Genomic DNA, 20,000 nt, shown 5'->3' on the forward strand with positions numbered 1-20,000 from the left:
TCAGTCATTGTCTGTAGATAAATGGGACTTAATACTCAAGTTAGTTAATTCTACATTCTTATGTGCCCGCCACTGTCTTTTACAATTTAAGGTTGTGCATAGGTTCTACATCTCGTATGTATCCAAATGTGGACCCCTGTTGTGATAAGTGTGGGAGTGCAGAGGCTTCCCTTATCTATGTGTTCTGGACATGCCCTAGCCTTGAAGGATTCTGGAGAGTACTATTTCAAACCTTCCAGCCTATCCTAACTTTTGGATACCATATGGATCCTAATCTATTAGTTGCGCTTTTTGGCACCACTGGGGGAGGCTGATGCACGGTTGACCTCGTCACAGCTTTGCACACTGTCTTTCGCCTCCCTTGTGGCTAGATGTGTGATTCTACTAAGATGGAGGGGTGCTCCTTTGCCCACCCATGCTCAATGGCTGAGGACCTTATGTACTATCTGAGCCTGGAAAAGATCCGTTATGCGATTAGTAATACCAGTGGTAAGTTTTGCAAGGTGTGGGAGCAATTCCTGAAATACTTTCCAGCCTTCAGGTTGCAAACCTGTTTTAATTGTGTGTTTGTTTTATTTTGTTCGTTTTGTCCTGTTGTATTTGTGGTGGTGTTTTTCCCCCTTTTTTGTTTTTGTTTTGTTTTGTTTTTCTCAACCTGGCTTGATAGGGCTACGGCATGAGTAAGGGGGTAAATTGATAAAAGCAATTAAAAGATATGTGAATGTGTCATTAATCTGTATTCTGTTATGTCAGCTCAAACAGTCACTATGAAATCTACTTGCTTGTCGTCTAATAATTCTCTGTATTTCTTTGTCTGCGTTGCTTCAATCTAATAAAAATATCTCTGAGAAACAAATTAGCTGAACAAGCGAAACTCTTTCCACACTCATGACAGGAGTAGGTTTTTCTCCAGTGTGCGTATGCTGATGAATCTTCAAATATGATAAACTACTGAATCTTTTCCCACACTGCTCGCAGAGGTATCGTTTGCTGTCATCTTTCCTGGGAAGATCCAGCTGTTGCTGAATAAAATCCAACCCATCCCCATTGTGAGGTCTTTTTGGGATGTTGTAGGTTTGTATCTAAAGGGAAAGAAGATATGGAGTATAAACAATCTACAACCATATTTGATTTGATAGACATATAGAGAATACGGTGTCGTGAAGAAAGTGGAAATGGGAAATGTCAGAAGAGTTGTCGTGTGGTTCTTTCATAAACTCCTCCCGACAGGTGAGAGAGGAAAAAGTGTGTAGAAGATGTTTTGATGCTCTAAAAGAGAAAGCAGGCGATCTGCAAAACTGGAGCAGGACGTCTAATGTTCAAATTGTTAACATCCCAGAAAAGTCTGAGGCAACAATGTGGTTGACTATGTGGAGAGTCTCATCCCCTGGCTTTTTGGGGTGGATCACTCCCCAGTCTCGGTCACTATAGACAGGGCACATTGCTTGGGAATAGCCACAGCCTGTAGCAGCCTCACACGGCTCCTCACTGTTTCCTCCTCATGTCCTCACAGGGCATGTCTGGACAGTGTTATATCATTAGTAATAATTGGAAAAAAATCTATATACATAAAATACACGCACGTACACACACACACACACACACATGGACATATAGTGACATTTTATACTGTCTCCAGAATACTGTATATAGCTTACTATGGCCAGTAGTTCAGCATTACGGAGCTGATCAAGAATCCTTCCCTTATTGTTATTCCTAGTGCTATAATAATAAAGTAATTAAAATTTAAAAATTATGTAATAAAATAAAATAAGTGTTATGATGACTCAATTTGTTTGATTATTCACTCTGTGCAGGCAGAAAGCTTATTAAATGTTTAAACTATAGAGATCCAATAATTTGCTGCTGTAAAATCAGCATTTTGTCCTATTTGAAATATAAATCTAATATAAATTGTTTCTTAATGTATTTTTTGTGTTTTTTTCATAATATCATAATTATAATGATCCATAATTATGTGGATATGCATATTAGATAGTTTTTAGTGAAATATAAGCCCTAATATGTTCCCTAAAAGGGTGGACAGAGCTACAGACCCATGTGGTGGCAGATTTCTTTTCTCATGTATTGATCACATATTTTAACCATATCACTTTAGTATAGTAAGAGCACTCCTTTCACAAGTTTGCATGCATGTGGAATGTGATCATAAGTCGGGCCAAGTTTTATTGCACCGTCACAGCAGACTCATTTTCCTCTTGAGGTGCTCTCGACATTCTTGACATAAAGGAGGTGACGGTTGGTCGGAGCTTTTCTTAGACTGAAGAGTTAAGGATCTGCTAATAATTGATCTGCTGTGGAATGTTCTTTGTCTAAGAGTGTCTGTGTCTGCGTATATAAGATGTAAAGGCGGTAGCCACAATTCAGAGATCACCCTAGTGTTTGGCTCATTGGCTAGTGCAGATGCTCTAAATCAGGGATCGCTCAGTAGGTAGAGTGATCGGAAGGTCGGGGTTCGAATCCACTGAACGGTGACCCTGAGGTACCCTGAGCAAGGTACCGTCCCTACACACTGCTCCCCAGGCGCCTGCTTAGTGGTTGCCCACTGCTTCACTGAATGAATGGGTCAAATGCAGAGAAAATAAAAGTAATCCACGGGGATCAATAAAATATACATTATTATTAAAAGCCCCCTGACTGAAAAAGAAGCACACATTTGGAGAAGCTGTGGTGTAACTTCATATATTGTGAAGTTTTCTGTCTTTTCTTTGAGAAAAACAGAGAAACCATAAACTCCTTGCCATACTGATATTATGTAAGTAATGCACACAGACATATGTTAAAAAGGTGAGCTCAACAGTGAAGGTACGGTCCCCATACAGTCCATACACACTTTGTCATAGATGTAGAGCACTGAAAAATCTGTAATAATAAAAAACATAAATGTTAATTGAGTCATTTTATTTTTTCTAAATTCAAAAATTACTTTCTGTCCACCATTTGTGTGACTAACGGTCTCACTACCATGTGACTGTTGTTGTAATTTGGTGATGTATAGATAAAAGTGAATTGAGACTTCTGCTGTACAGGGGTCCTGTGATGGGCCATGTGCAATCACACAAAAGAACAACTTAAATTTCACCATAACCCTGACTGGAGAAAAGGGCAGTTTGGAATTCTAATTGACATTACAACTGTTGCACATTACTCTAAAATCAGTGCTGTGAGAGTGACTCACAACCTGATTTTAAAAGGTATCTAATAATAATGCATTGGATTTATATAGCACTTTTCAAGCCACCCAAAGCGCTTTACAATGACATTATTCATTCACGCTCACATTCACACACTGGTGGAGGCAAGCTACGGTTGTAGCCACAGCTGCCCTGGGGCAGACTGACAGAAGCGAGGCTGCCATATCACGCCATCGGCCCCTCTGGCCAACACCAGTAGGGTAAAGTGTCTTGCCCAAGGACACAACGACCAGGACAGAGAGGCCAGGATCGAACCGGCGACCTTCCGGTTACAGGTGCCCTTCCCAACCCCCTGAGCCACGGTCGCCTAACATCAACATTCTTGCCCCTGGAAATAGCTCTAAGATATTAAGAGAATATGGCAAATGATATCACAGGATGGCCAAAAAATGGACTTTAAAATGAGATCTTCTTGTTTCATTGGAACAGTAAAGTACCGTAACAAAGAATAAGTGCACCTATGTAAGAACAAATATCACTGCTATGGAGTTTCCATGCTTTACATACAGACTCAGGGCTGCTAGTCTCTACAGTCATTGGTTTGAACTTTTCTTTTGAATATAAAACACTGTCATGCAGTCAGACAATGTAAAACGCTTAACAGAGAGCTCCTCTGTTGTTCTATCGTCTCTAACTCGGCGCTCACAGAGGAAACGGTTTTAAACTCAACTCCGGTTTTCTGAGCGGTTTGTGTTGTTTACTGTTAATGTTATTATTACTGTTTTTATAGAGCTGCAGGGTTTTATTCTAACATATACATGTTAAAAAGAAATAGTCCAGTTATTAAAAAAAATCCAACTTAAAGGAGCCGATCGACCGTAGGTAGGTGATGTTATGTTGCGGTTTATTTAACCAGGACCACCTGAAGGATTTTGGGTGTTTTACTGAAGTAAAAGATGTTTTTTGGGCTCCAGCTGTGAGCCGAATTTAAGTCAAGTACTTAACTGGTTCAGATCCTGTTTGATGAGCTTTCAGACAATAATACGTGAACAGAATGAGATAAATTTAATGTTTTCACAGCGCGGTTTGGTTTGATTGGAAGGAAACACTACAACTACTATTAAAGGCCAATTCAGGGACACACCATCCAACTTTGTCCAGTCCTAAATTGATAGCAAGCTTTTCTGCTGATACTTTCTCCTTTCCCTGCTCTCAGTCTCACTGTGAGTGGACCCCGTCACACATGGAGTGGAGCAGAGAGATGTTGTGAACATTATGTTGCTGTAAGTGCATTGAAAGCTTCCTCCCAGGAGTCCCACTGAACGTGAAGAGACAGTGAAGCCAACAGGGGAAACATCACCATCACTGGACACCAAGCACAGATTGGAAGAAAGAAAAAGAAGAAAAAGGCAGTAATTAATTAACAATATGTTTATCGGTAGTACGAAAAAGCTATTATATCAAATGTAAATGGAAAACAATCTGATGAGCTGTATGGTGAACTGAAACTGAAACAAAACGAAGCCTATCATTAGGAATACTGACTTTGTTGTAATGTCTGTTTGCTTTTTACAGCTTCAGTTCTTTTTTCACCCAGTAGGTGGCAGCAAACAACAAACAATGGTTGCATTTTACACTCATCCGTTTTCATTAGAGGTAGAACCCAGAAGCACATCCAGGTTTAGGTCTACTGCTTGGTGCCACACAAAAACAGGCTGAACAGACTGAAACTTACATGAATTTGGATAAATCCAAGTAAGAAGACACAATGTCACTTCTGCTCTTCAGTTTTCTCAGAAATGGATTAAACCTACACCTAAACCTATGGATATGTTCACTGACTTTTTCCTCTTAGTCTGGAAATACTTAGTCAGCCCATTACTCAATTGAATTGATTATTATGACCCTCACTAATAGCCACTTAATAAGTTAAGAGTAATGTGCAAAACTCATTTGCCAAAGTAGTATAAATATTTGAACTTTTAGCAAATCCAGCAGTTTAATTAAGTGATTTCACATCATATGTTCAAACAGCTTGTCAGTTTTTAATATATCCATGTAAGCAATGAGGGCGAAGCAGAGAAAGTACCTGCACAATACATTCACATAAATCAAAATGGAATTTCTTTGAGAACACAGAAACATCTGGGGAGTAAACAGCTGTTTCAATTCCTAATCACAGATTGTGCTCTCTGTTGTACACGTTTTTAGTAAGGCATAATTAACTAAAAGGCTAGAGAGATGAAAGGATGCCAAGCTGATACCAGGCCTCAGTCACATGGATTGTTTCTTAAATTCTGAAATTAAGTGGACATGCAATAAAGATCTGGCACTTCATATATTAAACTGATGAGAAGCTGTGTTGACCCCAGAAAGCTCCCAGAAATTTGGGCAAATGTTTGCTGTGAAGTTTTTAGCCAAACCAAATTGCAGCTCAGTTTAAAGCGGAAAATTGTGCAAGTAGTCCAAACTCTAAACCGTTCTTGAGATGCAGAACATTTCTGCATCTCAAGAACGGTTTAATGTTTAATGTTCTCACACACGCAAAAATCAGACGATTGTGCCTCCAAACAAATTGCACTTACAAATGCTTGTAACATAAATGATGAAAACGGTAACTGCAAAGTTGAGACTGAACAGTGTTACAGTTAAAGTGATAAGCTAGCCATTCAGCTGACTCATCGGTGATTGTAATGAATGCAGGTTTCATTATAGAAGAATTTCAAGGAGAAGACAGACGGGAGGGAGTCAGAAACGGGGATGAAAATGCAAGATGTTGAGGACAACTTATGAGCCCAGGCATTAGGTGTGAACAACAACAATAACTGGGCTGCATTTAGGTGTACAGATCACATGACCATCAAAAAAGCAGTGTAGGAATGAGAGAAGATTAACAGGGGAGCAGACAAAGAGGTTAATGGACAAACTGGGAGAGGTGGCACGCTCAGCAGATCAGTAGAACACCACACTAGACTTTCCTCCAGGAGGGTTGAGGACCCTGTTGTGGGTGCGAGGCTTGGGTCCCAGATGAGGCTCGTGGTTCTTCAGCGAAGTGTCATCAGGAAATGAGGAAGGCGTGGGCTCAGGCTCCGAGGGTGCCGAGACAGCAGCGGCAGTGGCAGCGGGTGGCTCTTCCTTGGCTGGTGTATCGGCTGGGGGTGTTGTTTGTTCTTTTGCCTCAGGCTGGCTGGCTTTGGCTTCAGGGAGCTTGAGGAACTGAAACAAACACGCTGACATGTGATATCAAATTGGACACAGCCACTGTGACCTCACCCCTGGTTATTGCACTCTGTGTTGTGTGTAGTGTGATGGACACTACCATGTTGATTTTTTTGGATCCAGAAGTGATCATAATTAGACAAGAGCATCGAGTAACTATTTATCATCTAAAGCTAGAAAGCTTGAGTCAGTGGCGGTCCTAGCCTGTTTGGCGCCCTGGGCGAACACTCCCTCTGGCGCCCCCCCCCCCACACAAAACATAATAAGGATTGTACATTAACATAAAACTGTTGTCCACACACACATATGAAGAGAGAGAGAGAGAGTATGCATAGTATGCAAACGGCTACCAAACAGCCATCATAATTCGTCATACAATGAGAACAGGACAAATCAACAATTGACAATGACTAATTAATATTAAAATCTGTAACATAATGTATTGTTTGGAGTTTAGTCTGTTACTGTTACTATTTTACCATTTCTTCTTGGGGCAACTGTAACCCACATTATTTCCTTAGGGATTAATAAAGTATTCTGATTCTGATTGTTTCAGGATGACCTGCCATTATCCAATGACACATCTGTTTACCTGTATCATTTGTTCGTTTCTTCTCCTCTTCTTTTCTCTTTTTTCTAAACTGAGCACCTGATGGCTTTGAACTTTTGTCCATCTTCCATTGGTTTTAATTTTGCACTCCAGTATGAACACCCATCCCTCAACCAGAGGATCACCACAACATAACCTAATAGACCTACACCTTAGTTCACAGATTAACTTTGTCTAGGGTGTATTTCTGGGATTTCACACAACCCAGGATTCAAATCATGAATACATAATGGGCTTGGATTTACAACATTATGAATGAAATGTGCTCTATTTGGAAGCAGCAGGTCTCCCTCCCCTTTCGACGGGTTGTGTGTGAGACTTTAAATCATCAAACTGTAAATTATAAATTTTAAATTGTTATTGATCCCTTTACCCCGAGTCCTAAAGTGTATATTTATTTTCTTACTCTACTATATTTATTGTTCGTTTATTTGCACTGCTGTAACTGGAGCCTCGTCGTCTCGTCTCTCTATATACTGGACTGTATGTAGCGGAGATGACAAAGTTTACTTTGACTTCAGCAGCGCGCAGGCGCACCGAGGGCTCTCGCGCTCAGTTTTCGTGTATAGAATTAAATTATAAGTCTGTATCATAATGTCCGGTGTTTTCGTGTTTGTTGTTTTGTTTTTATTTTGTTTTATTTTGCGAGTTGGTTATTAGATGCTGCTCCAGCCAGCCAGAGAATCCCCCGCCGCCCCGCCCTCTCCTCCCTGTGCCGCAAGCAGCAGGCGCACCTCGCAAACGGAGGGCGCCCTTACTCCCAGCAAATGGGCGATAGAAAACCGATTGATGCCTATGACATTCCCAATATGCGCTGGCTGCCGTCGGGGCAGCATGAGTACGAGCATTTTTTTTTTTTTTTTTTTTGCCGATGCCCGTGATGCCGCCCCCCATCACGATGCCGCCCCCCATCACGATGCCGCCCCGGGCAACCGCCCGTGTCGCCCGTATCTAAAACCGCTACTGCCCATCACGATGCCGCCCCGGGCAACCGCCCGTGTCGCCCGTATCTAAAACCGCTACTGGCTTGAGTTTATGTAAGACACCACAAGCCCTGCCATTTTCAAGTCCAGTTCACTAACTGGAGGAGGGTTAAATCACATATTTGTTACATTTGAGATCTAAGTGGAACTAATAAGCGTTTTAAAAAAAATGCAGAGATGGGGGACAATTTATAGAGACTATCTCACATTTTCATTGTTTGCATGGAGCTATATGCAGTAAAGCATTAACTGACTCATTAACTAACTTCCTAAACAACTAAATGCCATGTTGCCATATCATTTTTTGATTGGTCGACATTGTACATTTTTCCACCAATAGGAAAGGGTGGGGTTTTTTTGGTTTTGTTTTTGCTAAACAACGATAGTATTCAGGAAAAAAACAAACACTGCATATATTTTTTATCATAACTCTGGATTTACGTGGCCTATCAACACAATTTAAAAACTGCTATAAAGTCCACACGTTTTCCGTCAATTGTTCCGTCTGTCCTGCTCACATCTCCAATGGTTGTACACGTTGTCATTGACGTGGCTTCTCTCCCCATCAGCCATGCCGCTTTGCTAGCTAAAACACCGGTGTCGGCAAATAACGACGTTGATTAGCTGCGTTTATACGAATGTGAATCGCATCATTGGCTGGAGCAGTCAGTCATCGGTCACTTACTGACTCACGCTGCAAAACAGAATAAATTGGTAACGTATTTATTTTAATTTCAATTCAGGTTAGATTTTTTTTTCGTGCGCAACGCAGATTTTCTGTGCGCGCAGCTTAGAGCAGCGGTCCCCAACCTTTTTTGCGCCACGGACCGGTTTATGCCCGACAAGGTGTCGCGGATAAATACAACAAAATAAAACTAGTGCCGGTACCAAAAAAAGAAGATTTATTCATAACACACGTGAAAAGACCCAGGAAAACCGAGTTAACGATAAAAACGATAACAAAATAACGCTGAAAACCGATAAAAACCCTGAAAACCATACATTTCACACCTGAGCCTCAACTCTCGCGGCCCGGTACCAAACGACTCACGGACCGGTACCGGTCCGAGGCACGGGGGTTGGGGACCGCTGGCTTAGAGGGAACATTGTTTATCAACCAACCTTGAGGAAGCAGGCAGAGTTGTTGGTCGAATCTGTTGTTTAATAAAAAAACGCAAGAAATCGATTACGTCACGGAACGTGGTGACGTTTAATGACAGTCCTTTGATCCTTTGATCCTTTGATATTCAAAACCCTTAAATAGGGGGCAACTATGAAAGTTTAGTGAACATTCATGGTGGTTATTGTTAGTGTTAGAGAGATACAGCAGTTAAAAAGCAGAAATGAGCTCAAACCCTAAGAAAGGCAGAGATGCTAATATCTGGAACAAAATGGTTAACCGTTATCAAGGCAAAAGTCAAAAAGAAAAAGAAACACATGCCAGCCAGGTCGACCAAGTTCGACCAGCCAGTTCGACCAAACTCCATCCAATGACTAGTGAAGTTGAAAAGCTTAAAAGAGAGCTTGAACACTGCAAAAAACAACTTGAACACTGCAAAAAACAACTTACAATCAATAAGAGACGGGTCGAGGATCTAACTCAAGAAAACAAGGACGTTTGGCAGAATAATAAGATGCTGTCTTTGGTCATGGACGACAGGACAGTTATCGCTGACAGGTTAAACTCCATAACCGATGACCAGGAAGCTCTCATAAAGTTCCGCGCAGAGACGGAGAAAACTCTGGCTGAACTTAAACAGAAACATGAAGAAGAGGTGGAGGTACTGCAAGGACTGCTCGAAACTGAAAGAGAAAAGTTTGCGCGTCAGGAATTTCACAACAGCCAAGTTGTTGAATTACTATTGAAACGCCACAAAGAGCAGAAAGATGAGATGCAGCAATTGTATGACGAAAACACACAAAAACTCGAACACAAAGCTTATGCTGCAGAAACAAAGTTAAAAACGGTCATTGGAATTTATGATCACTACATAGAAAAGCTTGAAAGTAAGATAGACGTTAGTAAAGGTGTGACTGTCAGTGCAGTTAAAGACCGCGAGGACGAACATAAATCCTCGCAGTATTGGATCGAGGGCCTTTATGCACAAAATACAAACCTAAGGGACGAAAACAAACTAAAGGATGAAACTGTGAAAGAGTTAACAGACGAGAAAGATGAAATGAGCAAAGTCATAGACGAACAAAGGGCCCAGCATTTGGAGATGAAACGCAAATGTCAGAGAAATATTAGGGCTCTTGCATTTGAAAAGAAAATGAAGGCTGTGGTCGAAGATGAACTTGTTTCTTTGAAAAAGAAAAATGAAGACCTAAAAAAGGCCCTAAGCAAAGAAAAGGAAGAACACAGAAAGACAGCAATGGACAGGCATAAAGTGAAAACGGCACACAATCAGGCACTGAGTGAAAAGGTGGTGCTGGAGGACAAAATGCGCAACATAATAAAACAAAGGGAAAAATTTATACACAAGACGAATTGGCTGGAGAAGAAAGAGCGCTACTTCCAAGAGGAGTTGTACCAGTGCGTTTTGTCCTTTGGAAAGGCATTTCCGCATGCAACTCACTTCCGAGAAAAAGAAAAGGTGGAATTTAGGCATATGTTCCTCAACATGAAAAAGAAATACGTAGACGGTGTGGAAGGCATCCCCTTTGTTGGAATAACGAAGGAGATTCTTGAGAAAGAGCTGAGCGGTCTACGTACCAGATGCAAGGGTCTAGAGACAGCTTTACTAGATAAAAAACGGGAGCTGGAATCGTTTGAAAAGAAGTACAATGATATGGTAAAGACTTTCGAACACGCTTTATTCAAAGAAAGACAGGAGCTCATTGGACCAATGAACGAGATTATCAAAAAGGCTTACGATGGAGAAAAAGAGATAGGTCATCTAAAATCTAGAATGAAAGACGTTCAACTCGAGCTTAAATTAGAAAAACAGAAAGGAGAAAAGCTCGCATTGTTGGTCCGTAGAAGCGAGATGGGGAGATGTTATGGGGAGACTAAACCTCGTCCACCTCCAGTGCAAACTAAATCTACTCAAGTGCTTCCAAAACACCCTGGCGGACGTGTAGGAGTGCCTTACCCAGTGTATCCCCCTGTAGAGTCTCCATCAACACCACGATTCATCAGTTCTGACGATGGATTACCACCAGTTGATTGTTAAAAATTAACTGCTAAAAATTCAAAAGGGTATTGAATAATTTAATAATTTAATCAAAAATAATCTAATAGGCCAGGGGTGGCCAACTCCAGGCCTCGAGAGCCGATGTCCTGCAGGCTTTAGATAACACCCTGGGTCAACACACCTGAATCAAATGATCAGTTCATTACCAGGCCTCTGGAGAACTTCAAGAAATGATGAGGAGGTAATTTAGTCATTTAAATCAGCTGTGTTGGATCAAGGACGCATCTAAAACCTGCAGGACAGCGGCTCTTGAGGCCTGGAGTTGGCCACCCCTGTAACAGGCCATTAGAAGTATACTTCATCTTGTCTCCCTATATCAGGGGTCTCAAACTCCAGTCCTCGACGGCCGGTGTCCTGCAACTTTTCCATGTGTCCCTGGTGCAACACACCTGAATACAATTAGTAGGTCATTAGCAAGAGTATAGAACTTGACTGCATGCTGAGGTGGCAACCCCTAACCCTACCTACCTACTCAAGTAAATTTAAGTAAATATGTGTATTTGGAAACATATACTTCTAAAATACTTTTATTGCACCATGTTCATTCACTCATGAGCTGCTGTAGAGTGAATCGCCAACTCAGCATGCATTCAAGTTCTATACTCTTGCTAATGACCTACTAGGTGTGTTGCAACAGGGAGACATGGAAAAGTTGCAGGACAGCGGCCCTCGAGGACTGGAGTTTGAGACCCCTGCCCTATATTCTCTTTCCATCACCCCCAACCGGTCGCAGCAGATGGCCGCCCCTTCTTGAGCCTGGTTCTGCTGGAGGTTTCTTCCTAAAGGGAGTTTTTCCTCCCCACTGTCGCCTAGTGCTTGCTCAAAGGGGATCATTGTATTGTTGGGGTTTGTCTGGCTTTTACTGTAGTATTTTCACCTTACAGTATAAAGCAGCTTGAGGAGACTGTTGTTTTGCCATGATGCTATATAATCTTAAATATAACAGAATTTTAAAAACATCTATTATAGCATCAAAGTAAAACAAAAAAAACTTAAGTATACTTCATTGAAATTAATCAGAATTTCTAACCTAACAAAAAAAGAAAAGGAAAAAAAGGATTCACCTTTAAATAAAAATACAAATCACAAACAAATTCTGATTTTTGTTGTGTTATTTTGTGTTGTAATTTCATAATTGTAGGAATCATGTAGGGACGTATATCAACCGGTAAATTGAGAGCTTCGCTTTCACACTCAGCTTTCTCTTCACCACAACAGACCGGTTGTGGTGAAACTTTTATTTTCACTGACACTTAGTGAGCATTCTTGTTTTGATTTAGCCATACCTTATATTTATTCTGTAGTTTGCAAATATTTACAATGTTTACAGGATCAGTCTCCTGCCCTTCTTCAGCCAGTTTGGCCAAGCTATCTCACAATACGTTAAAGTAGAATGTCGGGAGTAAAAGTAGAAGTTGTCAAGAACTACTCAAGTAAAGTACAAATTCCTGAAAATTGTACGTAAGTACATTTCCCACCTCTGTAAGTTCTTCAAAATCTCTCGGTTGACCTTGTCACAGTGTTGCACACTGTCTTTCGCCTCCCTTGTGGCTAGATGTGCGATCCTACTAAGATGGAGGGGTGCTCTTTTGCCCACCCATGCTCAGTGGTTGAGGGACCTTATGTACAGGGGTGCAAATAAGTGGTCTGCAGGTGCGCATGCGCTGTCAAAATAAAAGACGTGCACCAGATAAGAAGTTGCAACGCTTGTTTGCTTACATAAGATTTTCTAGAGGAGGAGAGACTTGTTTAGAACTCTTAAAGATGTCGAAGAAGCAAGCTCCTTTAAGCAATTACTTTAAGCAATTACTTTTGTGTTCCTCCACCTCCAAAGAAATGTCAGAAGGAGTCCGAATTGCAAAAGAAGCGCATATTCTCGGAAAAGGGATTTTCATGACATATTCTGCACCACATCTCTGTGCGTTCATCATTTGTTTAAAGCCAGTTCACCTCCTGCAACCTTACAGTTGAGTACAAAAGTATTTGTGCCATGACACAAAGGGAGATTTGCCTCTATACACCAGTTGATTTGAAATGAAGATTTAAAAAATGTGAATAAATATTCACTCACTAGCCACTTTATTAGGTATACCTCTGTGGTATCAGGTTGGACCCTCGTTTCCCTGCAGAGCTGGCTCAGATTCAAAATAGTGCTGGAAACATTCCTCAGACTTCTGGGTCCGCATTGCCTTGACAGCATTGCCATGACATACACCACAGTCTGGCCATTCTCCTCTGACATCAATGTGGCATTTTTGCACCGACAACTGACGCTCACTGGATATACTAAAAGTCATGCCACATTCAGTCACTTAAATCACTTTTCTTCCCCATTCTGATGCTCACTTTGATCTTGAGCAGAAAGTGTTGACCATGTCTACGTGCCCAAATGCACTGAGTTGCTACCATGTGATTGGCTGAGTAGACTATTTTCGTTAACAAAGAGTTAGACAAGTGCACATTACAAAGTGTCAGTGTTGAATGAAGTGTTTGATTTCAGAACTTTAACAAAATACTGTATTAACTGGGCTTTGCTTTAATGCCGAAGAATGAAAGGCTAAAACCATTTCTGTTGGATGTCAGTCAAAGAAGGCGTCTATCAAAGCTTTAGACTTGTAGTCTTGTGAGTTGAATTGCAGCAGTGCTACATCACTGTCAAATAAATGCTAACACTCTGTTTATTTTATTTTTTTCTATTTATAGGAAAGATGTGAAAAAAAGGGGAAAAGACTACCATCGTCACATCTTTCAACAGGAACCTCACTGCCAGGAACGATGCTAACCCAGCTACTAATGCTTTTGTCACTTCTCCCGAGGTAAGAAGTTACAGGGACCACACACGGTCTTTCTCTGAATGTTTGTGACCTTAAAAAACGTCACTTATACCTGTCGACCTGTTGTGTTACTTTATGTAGATAGTCACTGCCCTGGCCCTCGCTGGGACCCTCAGCTTCAACCCTGAAAATGACTACCTGACTGCTCCAATGGGGAGAAGTTCAAGCTGGAGCCCCCCACTAGCTCCCCTCCAGAGACTTTGACCCAGACCAGGACACCTACCAGCACCTCCCTGCTGAGAGCAGCTCAGTCAAGGTGATAACTCTTTTCAGATACAGAACCCAGTCTACAAAGATTTAACAAGTCCTGTTTGACTTGCTATATTTACATAGAGCCTTTATTTCTCTCCCTTATTTGATAATGTTCAGGTAGATGTAAATCCTTCCACTAACCACCTGCAGCTGCTGGAGCCATTCGACAAGTGGAATGGAAAAGACCTAGAGGACATGACAGTCCAAACCATCACAATGAAGTGATCCTTGTAAACCTGATGGAATATCTCATAAGCTCCATTTTGACTGAAAACTATTAACTGTTAACTTCATATACTGTGCCCTTCATCCATACACATTAAGGCAAACGGCTAGACACTTCAATGTACAAAGCTACAGTGTCCAGATGTTTTTATATTTAAAAACAAAATATGTGACCAGTAAGTAAGATTTGTTTGTGGTAGGAAAGGGTGAACTTGAGCCTAAGAAAGAGGGCAGAGACATTAAAAATTAGTTTAAAACACATCTGTTGTTTTAAGAATTAATAATGGAGAAAGGAATTGTTAATGGGTTTTTATAACTGTTAAATATTTTTATTGACTCGCCCTAATTTCCCCTTCATCTCTTCTTTCTCTCTTCTGCTGAAATGCTGTAGGTGAAGGGAAACTGCACCACTGACCACATCAGTGCCGACAGGCCCTAGCTGAAATTTCGTGGCCACCTGAACAACATCTCCAACAATCTGCTGATCGGTGCGGTCAACATCGAGAACGCCGCCGTCAACAAGATCAAGAACCAGCTGACTGGAGAGTATGGTGGGCTGCCAGATGTGGCTCGCTACTACAAGGTAAATGTGATGCGAGACCGCGTCAGGTTAAGCTTGATTGAATTTGCACACCTTCCTTTTGATGTTTCATCTTTTTCTAACAGACTATTTCTCCATTTTCGGCTCAGGGCTTTAAGAGCAGATGCAGTTAAAAATGTTCCTCAGATATTCCTTTTACGTTACAGGCTAACGGAGCGAGCTGGGTGGTAGTTGGTGACGAGAACTATGGAGAGGGATCCAGCAGAGAGCACGCTGCCCAAGAGCCACGACACCTGGGAGGACGCGCCATCATCATTAAGAGCTTTGCCAGAATAAACGGTCAGTGTCATGGCATGGGAAAAAAAGATTTTCTGGCATCTCTTTCTCACATATGCAAATATTTTTATATTTTAGGATCTGATGGTTATTTAATAAAATATGGACATATGTACCACATTGTCTGGCCTAGATGCATCATCTTTCTCTCACTCTCAAGGATGATGATTTATTTTGTTTGTTTCTTTTTTCAAAACAATTCAATCATGAAAAATCTTTGTATTATACTTTTCTATCAGTCTAATAATTTTACATGTAACTTTAGCCAAAATATCACCAAGTTATTTTTTTCCAAACCCAAAAATGGTATTTGAAACAGCCCTACACTATAGTTCTGTGCAGTTCTGATTGTAAATATGCTTACACTCACAGGTCACTTCATTAGGTACACCTGTTCTACTGCTCATTAACACAGATATTTAATCAGCCAATCACAGGCAGCAACTCCACTGACCTTATATTTCTGTTTAGCCTGTCAAAGAGCTTTTCATTGGTGACCTGATTAAAGTAAGTTGTTTTTATATTTTCTGTTTTTTCCACATAGAGACTAACCTGAAGAAGCAAGGCCTGCTGCCTCTGATGTTTGCTGACCCTCATGACTATGATAGAATTTGCCCAGATGATAAGATTTCAATCACTGGCCTGAAATCATTTGCCCCTGGCAAGGTGAGCAAAAACTCTGCACTAATGAAACATTGATGCAAAGGACGATCCAGCTCTTCTTTTTCATTTTCCTTTGCATTAACAAGACTATAATAATTGTGCATCTTCCTCCGGCCCCTAACACCCGTGATCAAGCACAGTGAGGGCAGCCAGGAGTCCATCTCTCTAAACCACACCTTTAGCGACACACAGATTGAATGGTTCAAGGCTGGCTCCACCCTCAATAGGGTAAAGGCGCTCCAGTAACCTTAAGGGGGGGGGAGCTGTTGGGGAGGGAGGTGGCTTGTGGGCTTAAAAAAATGTGTAGCTGGAGAGGTGTCTTTGCAAACAGGGAAAGACGATGTGAAAGAGAGAACAGTCACTCACATGGGCTCAAACACACAGACAGGATTACAGTGCGAGCCGTCCCGATTGACAGGCAGAATTGCACAAATGCTCTTAGTTGACGCTTCGCAGCGTCCTCCAAACCTGCAGTACTCCTCAGTTCAGAATCACATTTATTATTCTCAGTTATTCGTTGTAGCATTTAGTTCATACGCAGGTACTCCTCTCTTCCACTGAATGTGAGCACTGATATCATTACTGTATTCCTCTCGAATGTAGAAGCGTTATTCATTATGCACTGCATGTAAGATGCAAGTATGCAGTCCCTGTCTGTGCATCATTTATTGTTTGTTTCAGCACACTCAGTCCAAACAGCTGCATTCCTTCATCCCCAAACCTTGAAGTCAGAAGAGGTGGAGGTTCAATCTCACACGGTTGTTGGGCGATTGTCCCAGTCCCAGTTTTTCTGTTTGCCCTCGCCATCACCCGGACCTGCCGGTTAGTGTGTGATTTCCTAGCGTAGCTGTAATGGGAGATCACTGAGTGTCTTTGAGCCAAATGTTTCTCAAGGTTGGCGCGATAGACCTGCTGTGTTCTTGCACAATCTGGTGTCCAGATGCTTGTACAATAGCATTTTAGAGAGACAGAAAGAAAGAAGTTTAAGTTTAAGGTTGTTTCACCATTCAGTGTTTCTCCTCTGCAGACCCTCTTGCAAACATGAGACTCTCTAAGACTAATCCGCAACTTGTAATACCACTTGTTAATACTCACTTTTAAGATGCATATGAATAAAAGAAGGAGTAATATAAAAGTGACATGCTGAATGCTGCCTGTCTAAATGAGAGCCATTAACTTGCTGCTTGGTTTTTACAGTAAAAAGGGGCTCGTTTGTCTATTTTCTTAACATTTAGTCTTGTTCAAATGATCTAAAGCTCATCTAAAATAAAAGCACCCTCTCTCATTGCTCTAGCTTTTATCTGAAGTGTGAGTCCACACAAGGATGTGAAGCATTAAGCAGAACAAGGAAAGTGAGTGAATCAGCTGTGTGATGCATGCTTGGATGAGTTAGTATGCATTAGAGTCGGGCCAGCTCCTTATGTCCTCGACGCCACAGTCGCCCCTTGATGACTGCTAGGCAGCTAGACTTCTTCACCTCCGCCCAATAGTTATGTGACCTACAAATACAAGCCGAGGAGGGTCACCGCACTGTTCATACATTCGTGTTTTATTCTGATGGTTAAAAACTACCAAATGAAAACACCTGAAAATTAAGATCTATCAATATTATATAGTATGGATCAATATTATCTGTGATTTTGCTTTTTAAAACTAAATTTCTTCACTTTCACTGATGACTTGACTTTTCATAGATGTCTGTAACCAGAGTTTTATGCAGCTTTCCAGAATTCATCAGGATCAAATGCTGATTAAAGTGACCACCGTCCTTTTTAAACAGCTGCTCGTGAAGCCTATACTGTGATGTAAGGTGATGCTTATTGTTCACTGGTTACTGCTTTTGATGTTTAAATCATTGCTGTAAAGCAGCAAATCAGATGATATTGCTCATGAAGGCATTGTGTGGTAGCATGTCTGTTTGGTGCTCAGGTGTGCTCTGTGTGGTCACAGTTATGCTTCTGAAATCACTTTCTTTTGTTCAGATGCAGCGAATAAAAATTGAACATGAACTGATGTTATTTCATAATGCCGATTCTCCTCTCATTAAACTTGATTTTGTTAAAGAAAACAGTGGAAATCATAGAATAGAATAGAATAGAATAGAATAGCATAGAATAATCCTTTAATTGTCCCACAAGGGGAAATTTGGTTGTAACAGCAGCCAGAAAGACACATATACAAACAAACAGTACACAGGACACAGAACAGAAACATACACAATTTTTCTTACATATTTACATTAAGTACAATGGTTACTATAAACAGAGTACTGTACAGTTATTAAATTAAATATAAATAACTACAGATAAGAGGCAAACCAGGTTGTAGTGCGAATCGGTTGATTAACTTATTGCAGTTACAGCGCAGATGGAAACATCTATGATTGTTGGGAGCAGTTCTGATTGTACAGTCTGACAGCTGCAGGGAGGAAGGACCTGCGGAAACGCTCCTTCATGCATCTAGGATGCAGCAATCTCTCACTGAAGGAGCTCTGCAGTTCAGCAACATTTACATGCATGGGGTGGGAGACTCTGTCCATCAGAGATGTTATTTTGGCCAGAGTCCTTCTGTCTCCCATCACCTGCACTGGGAGACAGAGACAAATCATCTGCAGTTTTTTAGATTGCCAAGTTTAACACTTCTTGATCTTTACAATGTAATGAGCAAAATAATAAAGATGGCATTCTGAAGTCACTGATTTGTGTTTCCTTTGTTAAAGTCTGCACATAATGTCCATCTTTTAATTCAACAGGAAAAACCCAAGTTACAAAATGTTATAGTGTCAGTCACTCCTGATTTCTTTGGAATTTTCTAGAAAAATTAGAAATGGATGCAGTGATTTACTGAAACAGCCAAACATACATGGACATTTGTGCTCAGAGCAATTGGTATACTGAATAATTAGATGCTCTGATATGTTTTTATCATTGTATTGAAGTTTTTGTATAGAGATTTTTTGTATATGTATATGTGGGTTGATATAAAGTCACTTGATTGATTTATAACTTGGTGAACCAAAGATAATTGTCCATTGATAACAAATTGTGGATAATAAAGTTATTCTAAATAAAAAGAAATGCGGGGTGGCTCAAGATTTTTGCACAGTACTGTAGGCTTCTGTTGGAATCTTGCATTTCTTCCTGTACTGTGCTACCAGCGTATCCGTTTATGTCTGTGTATAGAAAAATTATGCCTAAATACTCAAAATTAGGTCTTTCCTTGTGTGAGACCTCCTTCACGAAAAGTCAGGAATACAACTGGATTTATTTGTTTTAAGGGGGCTGTAAGAACACAGGAATATTAACTTGGCTCTTTCAATAAGCCAGGAATACACTTATTTTAACCCCGTTTTCAAAGATCAAAACGAATAAAGCAAGTAAAATGTGGCACCACTGTTATATAAAACATTAACTTACCTACCTCATTTTAATGATTGCATTGCACTCTACAAATTGTTGTCCATAAAGAAATATGGACAAAAGAAATGTGAAAAAACAATACTGAAGTCTCACCGTGAGGTACACCTCCCCCTGGTGGGCCTTATCTGGTATTGCAAGTGAAAGGTTTTGCATTTGTAATTTAGTTTAAAATTGCATTAAAAAAAAGAAAAGTAAGTAAGAAAGCTGTGACATTTAAAAATCATTAATTTTATGAGCCACTCATGATCCTGAATGATCCTGACCAGATTTTTTAATGTAATTTCTGTGTCACTGTTGGAGTAAATATTTTTTCTACATAAATGATCTCCGTACATGAGGGACCTCTGATAATATGAAAAACATTGTGTGTGTAAGACTGTGTAAAATGTTACATTGCTATATTTCCACTATAGTGTCCCCACTATATGACGCCCTAATAGTAACTTCATTATTGGATCACAGTTATTGTTGCTCATGATGTGTATGTGGGTGTATATAATGCATAATCGTAATATGTTTGCTTTTGATTATTAATCTGAAGCTGAGACACAGCCTGGCATTTTGAA

General features: G+C 40.6%; 1 protein-coding gene and 1 long non-coding RNA gene across 2 annotated transcripts; one reads left to right on the forward strand and one right to left on the reverse strand.

Annotated features, from left to right (window-relative positions):
• Positions 1 to 5,424: 5,424 nt before the first annotated feature.
• Positions 5,425 to 11,089, reverse strand: LOC106098069 (jupiter microtubule associated homolog 2; the record flags this gene model as incomplete). Its single annotated transcript, XM_013270190.3, has 2 exons — positions 5,425 to 6,371; positions 11,063 to 11,089. Coding segments are annotated over 2 exons (291 nt in total), but the record flags the coding sequence as incomplete, so codon positions are not given.
• A 2,792-nt stretch (positions 11,090 to 13,881) lies between these two features.
• On the forward strand, positions 13,882 to 17,154 carry LOC100702887 (aconitate hydratase, mitochondrial; the record flags this gene model as incomplete). The annotated part of the gene is made up of 7 exons (XR_002060294.2): positions 13,882 to 13,980; positions 14,080 to 14,254; positions 14,368 to 14,455; positions 14,859 to 15,058; positions 15,223 to 15,355; positions 15,897 to 16,018; positions 16,697 to 17,154. It is a non-coding gene; the product is annotated as an aconitate hydratase, mitochondrial (long non-coding RNA).
• Positions 17,155 to 20,000: the final 2,846 nt, after the last annotated feature.

This window comes from Oreochromis niloticus, linkage group LG4 (assembly GCF_001858045.2).
Source record: "Oreochromis niloticus isolate F11D_XX linkage group LG4, O_niloticus_UMD_NMBU, whole genome shotgun sequence".
NCBI classification, from domain to species: Eukaryota; Metazoa; Chordata; class Actinopteri; order Cichliformes; family Cichlidae; genus Oreochromis; species Oreochromis niloticus.